General features: G+C 35.9%; 1 protein-coding gene across 1 annotated transcript; it reads right to left on the bottom strand.

The window, feature by feature from the left end:
* Positions 1-5,993: 5,993 nt before the first annotated feature.
* Positions 5,994-6,479, bottom strand: LOC109207168 (alpha carbonic anhydrase 8-like). The gene has a single exon (XM_019370050.1). The coding sequence runs from the start codon at positions 6,477-6,479 to the stop codon at positions 5,994-5,996; it is 486 nt and encodes a 161-aa protein (XP_019225595.1).
* Between the last annotated feature and the right edge of the window lie 1,484 nt (positions 6,480-7,963).

Here is a 7,963-nt window from a genome sequence, read left to right as displayed (position 1 = left end):
CGTGCGCAGTCCGGGCGCAAAGCCGGAAAGCTTTTATGTTGAAATATGTGAACTTTGTGAAAAATTTGAAGAATTTTGATATTAATATTGCTAAAGTTGACTTTGGTCAACATTTTTGGTAAACGGACCCGGACCCGTGATTAGGCGGTCCCGGAGGGTCCGTAGGAAAAATATGAGACTCGTGCATATGCCCGGAGTCGAATTTCGAGGTCGAGAGCCCGAGAAATAAATTTTTCTGTGAAATTGTTTTTCTGAAATTATTAAGGAAAATGGAAATGAAAATTGATCAAAAGACTATGGTATCGGGCTCGTATTTTGGTTCCGACGCCCGGTACAAGTCTTAAATATGTGTTAAGCGCTTTCTGTAAAGTTTGGTCGAAATCGGATGCCATTTGACGTGTTTCGGACCTAAATATCTAAAATTTGAAGTTATGAAGTTTGAAATGAAAATGATGATCTTGGGGCTTGATTCAATGATTTTGATGTTATTTTGGCGATTTGATCGCTCGAGTAAGTTCGTAGGATGTTATTGAGTTAGTGTGTGTTATTGGTTAGGAGCCCCGAGGGCTCGGGAGTGAATTGGAGGTGGTTCGGGGTAGTTTTACACATAGAAAACATAGCAGATTTTCTGCAATTTTTGCACAGCAAATCCCTTCTTCGCGTTCGCGTTCCGGTCACGCGTTCGCGAAGCTTCAGTGGTCCCTCTTCATCACGTTCGCGGACAATACCCCGCGTCCGCATAGCCCAGGCTTCCCCTTCACCGCGTTCGCGAGTCCTCTCTCGCGTTCGCGTACTAGCCAGTCCCAGACCCCAGCCCCTTCTTCTATGCGTTCGCGATTATCACCTCGCGTTCGCGATGCCTTAAACCATCCACCCTTCGCGAACGCGTCCTCATTCACGGGAACGCGAAGGGCATTTTTGCCCAGCGAATTTTTAAGTTCAAAACAGAATCAGTAGCTCGGGATTTAGCCATTTCTTCGCACGAGCTCCTCTCTCTAAAACTCCATAGGCGATTTTGAAGAGCTTCTTTCTCCATAGCCTCTTAGGTAAGTGTTCTTAGCTTCTTTCCCTCTTAATTTCTTCAACTAATCACTAATTTCCTAGCCCTATATCATGAATTCAAAGTAGAAAATGGGGGTTTTGGGTAGAGTTAGGGCTTTGGGAATTTTGGGTGATTCAACCTCAATTTGGGGTCGAATCTTGAAATAAATTATATATTTGAACTCGTGGGGTTATGGGGGATTGGGTTTTGGTCCGAGCCTCGTGTTTGGACCATGTGGGACCGGTGTCGAATTTTGGTATTTTTGGAAGAATGATAGGAATTTTATTTCTAGGCTATGGGATTATATTTTTGAGCCCTTATTGATATTATTGAACTAATTATGCCTAGATATCATTGTTTCGGAGTTGGATTGTAGAGGAAAGGCGGTATTAGAGAGTTGATTGCTATTCTTGGACCGAGGTAAGTGTTTGTTCTAACTTTGTCTTGAGGGAATAGGATTAGGATATTATTTGCTACTTGCTAAATGTGGAGTACGGTGTATAGGCATGGTGACGGTTGTCTATGCACCGGAGTCTAGCATGACCGTGAGTCTTAATTGATTTTAATTCGAATGATGTGACACAACCTTCTTGTTTAATTGATAAATTTCATATAATGTGAACGGTTGAGGAAGAATTGTGATTGGTATATTTTGGAGCGTTGGCTCGAACAAGAATGTGATAGTTGAGAAAGAAGTGATTTAAAATAGGATGTGTTGTGATTATTCCCTTGCCGGGACATGTAGACTATTATTATGTACTCTCCCTTCCCGGGATATTTGGGCTGTTAGCTGTACCCTTGCCGGGTTAAAGTGTTATGTTGTCGAATTCCCCTTATGGGGCCTCCTTTGCAAAGCCAGATATTATGAAATGGGATCGTGTGGCACGCCGTCCACTTATATATTATGAAATGGGATCGTGTGGCACGCCGTCCACTTATATATTATGAAATGGGATCGTGTGGCGCGCCGACCACTTATATATGAGCTATGGTATTGAGATAGTTTCGTCGTTATATCCGTTGATCTGTATTCGCTGTTTTTTTTCCACGAGCATGCCCCCTTCCCCTTTTGAGTTGATATTCTTTGTTGTTATTTCTGTTGCCTTTGTATATATATATATTCGCACAGGTCATTTTTGGTAGGTCCTGTCTAGCCTCGTCACTACTTCGCCGGGGTTAGGCCAGGCACTTACTAGCACATGGGGTCGGTTGTGATGATGCTACACTTCTGTGCTTTTTGCACAGATCATAGTACCGGAGCAGGAGCCTTTGGTCAGCAGTAGGAGCGTTGGGAGCTTACTTCAGTCCGGAGATTCTCGAGGTAGCTTGCTGGCGTCCGCATGGCCCGGAGTCTCTCTTATCTCTGTCTTTCGTTTGATTTCCCTTGTATCGGATCAGATAGTACTGTATTCTTATTCAGACTTTGTTTTTAGCATTCAGTAGAAGTTCGTGAGTTAGTGACACCAGATCTGGGTAGAGGTGTATTTGAATTTTCGCACTTGGTTTCAGTTATTTATGTATCGAGACTTCCGCTTTTATATTAATTGCCTCGTTCTTCTTTATACTGTTAATGATGTTGAGAGAAATGTTAAACTAATTGGCTTGCCTCGCTCCTATTAGTAGGCGCCATCACGACTCCCGAGGGTGGAAAATCCGGGTCGTGACAAATCCGCTAGCCATCCAACAAGATAACGAGCGGATTTGTATTGGATTAATAATTTTTGGGCGGTTATCGGGCGATTTAATGGATAAATCAAATAAAAAATTTTGAACAATCCTAATTTGTTGCTACATGATAGAATTTGTTAACACTTTGTAATTTGCATTCGATTGTCGAATGAATCAAAAATGAAGTATTTCCACCTATAAATTAAGGCTATTATGCTACATAACAAAGTTCCTAATAACTATAGAAAAGACTGGAACTTTATCTCTAAATTATTTTGAATTATTTTGGTATTTTTAATTATATGACATGAATGCACTAGGCTTTCATGTTTACATAACATCACATAATACCAGGTTACATGATTTTAGTTTTTTTCTTTTTAAAATTCAATCTACTCGACAAAGGAGAAATGGAATAAAAAATGAATTCCAATGATTTCACTAACATAGGGGTAAAAGTATAAATATAAAAATTCTTAGCGGGTTAACGATTTATCCGATAAGTAAATTGAGTAATCCGCCCCCAAATCGTTAAGCTGTTAATTATAAAATCTCAATCTGTTCACCAATCATTGCCTCGATAATCCGATACCAATTAACCAATAAGCCATAGGTTCGGTTCGGTTTACGGTTCGTTTTGAAAAGCCCTAGTGATATTGGTTTAAACATATTTTCGTGTAGTCGCTTATTGCAACGGCGACCAACTTCTTCTTTTTTTTTTAAAAAAAAATGAAAGAAAAAATAGTCTCATTTTCTGCTTCCCCTTGATTGGTTGAATTTGGCAATTTAAATTCATTTTTTTGGTAATGACTAAAAAGAAAACAACGTTTTGTTTTTAATATTCAAAAGATGCATCTGAGTAGGTTAAGTCGATGAATCAATTTACAAGTGTATCAATACCTAAAAGAACCCGGCCCTGTGTTCCTATATATATATATATAACACACACACACAAACACTTCACTGTAATACTATAACGTATATATAACTTGTTATAGTATATGTTAGTGTGTGTATATATATANTATATATATATATATATATATATATATATATATATATATATATATATATATAGAGAGAGAGAGAGAGAGAGAGAGAGAGACACACAGACACTTCACTGTAATACTATAACATATATATGACTTGTTATAGTATATGTTAGTGTGTGTATATATATAACACACACACATCGTGCTACTTTAACTACATATATAGCATGTTATAGTATATGATACTGTATTCATTATTTGTATTGTAACAGAGTTAATGAATTACATTCATTCATCACTTGGTTATAAGTCAATGAATCAATTATAACAGATTAATTGATATAAGTCGAGATGTTTTGTTTTTAATATGCAACGATGCATCTGAGTAGGTTATAAGTCGATGAATCAATTNCTTTGGTCGCTAATTTTAAATTATATTTATTTATATTTTATAATTTTTTTAAAATAATAATAATAAAATTATTAAAATTTTATAACTGGGTCCCAGATTAGCAACCAAAGTTGGTCTCTATTTGCTTCCCCTTTCGTAAGCGACCAACTTTGGTCGCTAAATTTAAATCAGATTTATTTATATTTTATAATGATTTTAAAATAATAATATTAAAATTGTTAAACGTTTAGAACTGGGTCCCAGATTAGCGACCAAAGTTGGTCTCCATCTGCTTCCCCTTTCGTAAGCGACCAACTTTGGTCGCTAATTTTAAATTATATTTATTTATATTTTATAATTTTTTTAAAATAATAATAATAAAATTATTAAAATTTTATAACTGGGTCCCAGATTAGCAACCAAAGTTGGTCTCTATTTGCTTCCCCTTTCGTAAGCGACCAACTTTGGTCGCTAATTTTAAATTATATTTATTTATATTTTATAATTTTTTTTAAATAATAATATATAATTATTAAAATTTTATAACTGGGTCCCTCTTTAGCGACCAAAGTTGGTCGCTAGTTTCAATATTTCTTTGACCAAGCAAGTCTGACCAGTCCGGTCAAAGTATTGACCACATTATCGACCAAAAAGCGACAAACCTTGGTCGCTAATGTATTTAGAATAATTATTTAATAATTTTCTCCAATTTAGCGACCAACTTTGATCGCTTTTCTTGACAGACCAATTTTGATCGCAAATTGTTGGTTGCTTTTTTTCGGATTTCTGGTTGTGATTATTGTTTTATATTTATGATCTGTTATGGTTATTACTTCGGTTATTACCTATAAATATATACATGCCATCCGAAGAAGGCCCTTTCTTCTCATAATAGAGTGTTGAATCCCTCATCGGTTCGTCGGGGTAGAATGATCTCTTGAGCGATTCTCACCCTATGCATGAGCTAATTATTGAGATTAAATTAGGCCTAAGATTCATTACATTATTAGTATCTTTTATGTTGCGACTGCACACTTAATTCCATGTATTTATACTTTAAATTAATATAAGTAATTTTTTTTCTTGACCAAATAAAAAAAGAGGAAATATTTGCGTGATACATGCTCTTTCAAGTAGGGGTGTTAATAGTTCGAGTAGATCAATTTTTTGAAAAGTTTATATCATAATATTAATTTTTGATTAGCTTATTCTGTAAAACCAAAACAAATTTTTTCGAATAGTTCCAATCATTTCGGTTAATCTTTAGTTTCGATTCACATAATTGTACAGTACACAAACACAATAAAAGAATTGTACAGTGCACAAACTAAATATATAGTAAAAAAGACAATGTTCATTCAGGAAAGAAGTAGCAGCAGCAATCATTGGGGCGACAATATACTATACTTGGCAAGCTCGGAACTGGAAGCATTTCAGGAAGATCAATGTAAATATAGCATTTATAGAAATAGAGATTAAGAAGAAACTTAGGGAGAGGTTTAGCATGCTAGCAGGATCTAGAAAAGCTAGAAACTGTCCAATTTTGATGCAGAGGATATGTAGTTAGAATAGTTAAATTCCTTGTCATTGTTTGTTTTTTCTGAGAGCTTGAGAGAGTCTGATCCTAGTGGATTGGAACAGCTGGCTGCTCATAGGTTGTAAATGGTTTGGTTTGTTTTGGTAATATTCACAGATTATTGCCAAAAAGACAATGTTCATTCGGAATAATTGTCTACTATTTTACTTCTTGTACTTTTAAAACTTTGAAATTATACTCATTTCCAATTCCTTGTCCTGCAATAAAATTTGACATATAACATCCTTTTCCTTTCTCTTTTTTTGATAATTTTGATCTCTATAATTAATCCATGCATATAGGGTAATACAAAAAGAGAAGAAATCATCCAGATTCAGGAGCTTGAGCTGAAACTTCAGGAGAAGAAACTGGTGCAGAAGGTGCAGGTTCTTGAACAGGTGGTTGATCATGTTCATGATGGTGGGATTCTTTGCCATGGTGATGGTGGCGGCGGCGATGGTGAATACATTTGGTGTGGGGCCGATGGTGGCCGACGTGACCTGAGTGGCGGCCCTCAAGAGGATGATGGCCACATACGCGCTCAGGCACAGGAGCAGGAGCAGGAGCAGGAGCAGGAGCAGGACGAGGAGAATCGCCACTTTGAGGAGGAGGTGTAATGATGACAATTGGAGCTTCTTGAGGAGATGGGGTTGGAACTTCTGAAGGAGAAGGTGAGATTGTTGGAGTTTCTTCACTAGGAGATGGGGTAGGAGCAGTAGGTTTCAAAATTATTTTTCTGGAGAGAGTTGGGGTTGAGAGAAAGAAAAGGCAAAGGAGAAGAGAAAGGAGTAAATGTGAAGAAGTGGCCATATTTGTAAATTACACTAAATTGTGATGCTTCTACAACGGTGAGAAAGTGTGAAGAAAACAATGGCTTATATAGTGGAAACATGGTCTTGTGGAATTAAATTCTGAATTATCTCCTTTATGCATTGGTTTTACCTGCATTTAGTAGTCAAGATTGGCTCAATCTTGCTACAGCATTAGTAGCATTAAAGTTTATTTCACTAGTCAAACTGAAGAATATATCAGTTAGTATAAAAGTTTCATTTTCAAAAACTAATATTTTAGTTTTGTTCATAGTATTAGATATTACTCTCTCCAGTCCTTTTATTGTCGAATGTTTAAGGTTTTAAGGGCAGCTCAACAAAATTAGGAGTCAAAAGCCAATGCTTAATAAAATTACTGAATAAGGCTCATTTTCTGATAAGGCACTGTTACACGCTCAAATCGATATGAATAAGGATTTTTTTTTACAGGAAGTCATGAAGAGGATCATAACATTTCAATGGCCGCGAACCGCGATATAAAAGGAAGATTATGTAAGGATTACGTAGAGGAAAGTTTTCTTAAAGAACCTTCAATCTCTAGGAATTCATGTGAATGCACTGAAATTCAAGATATTTATTCAAATAAAACTACTCAAGAATCATTATAAGAGAAGACTGGCCTAGGCAATATAGAGCCCGTTTGGATTAGCTGATGATAAACAGGTGATAAGCTTGAAGTGCTGAATGACATTTTTAAGTGCTGAAACTGATTTTTTAAATAAGCATTTACGTGTTTGGATAGATATACTGAAATTGATAATAAGTTATTGATGTAGAAAAGTGCTGATAAATTATTCTTTTATTAAAATGACTAAAATATCCTTAAAAACTGTACAAAAGAATATAAATTAAAAAGTTTCTTTGTAAAGAAAAAGATGAACAACGAATATGGAATGAAAAGAAAGTTAGAAAATTTATTTTGGGAAAAATACTATGTGAATTAGAAAAATATTATTAAGGATAAACTAGTAAAAGTCTTGGTCAAACTAAAAGTGCTTATAAGCTTAATAGCCCGTTTGGCCAAGCTGCAAAAATCAGCTTATTTTGAGAAGTGCTTTTTTTCAAAAGTACTTTTGGTGAGAAGTTGTTTGTGTTTGGCTAATTAGTTTGAAAAGCACTTCTGAGCAGCAATTAGTGTTTGGCCAAGCTTTAAAAAACTGCTTCTTAGTGTATTTTTCTCAAAAGTGCTTCTCAAAAAAGTGCTTTTGGAGAGAAGCTACTTTTTTCTGCTTCTCCAAAACTGCTTCTGCTTCTCCTCAAAAGCACTTTTTCCCTTCCAAAGCTTGGCCAAACACCTCAATTTTTGGCCAAAAGTGCTTTTGGCAAAAAAAAGCACTTTTGGCCAAAAAGAAGCTTGGCCAAACAGGCTATAAAAGTTATAAGTTGGGGGTGACCAACTTATGACTTATGGCTGATTTTAGTTTATAAGCATCTGGCTTATAAACAAAAACAACAAAAGCGGCG

The sequence above is a fragment of the Nicotiana attenuata genome, unplaced genomic scaffold, assembly GCF_001879085.1.
Source record: "Nicotiana attenuata strain UT unplaced genomic scaffold, NIATTr2, whole genome shotgun sequence".
NCBI classification, from domain to species: domain Eukaryota; kingdom Viridiplantae; phylum Streptophyta; class Magnoliopsida; order Solanales; family Solanaceae; genus Nicotiana; species Nicotiana attenuata.
Note: the sequence above shows the minus strand (reverse complement) of the source record. Positions and strands in the feature narration are given on the sequence as shown.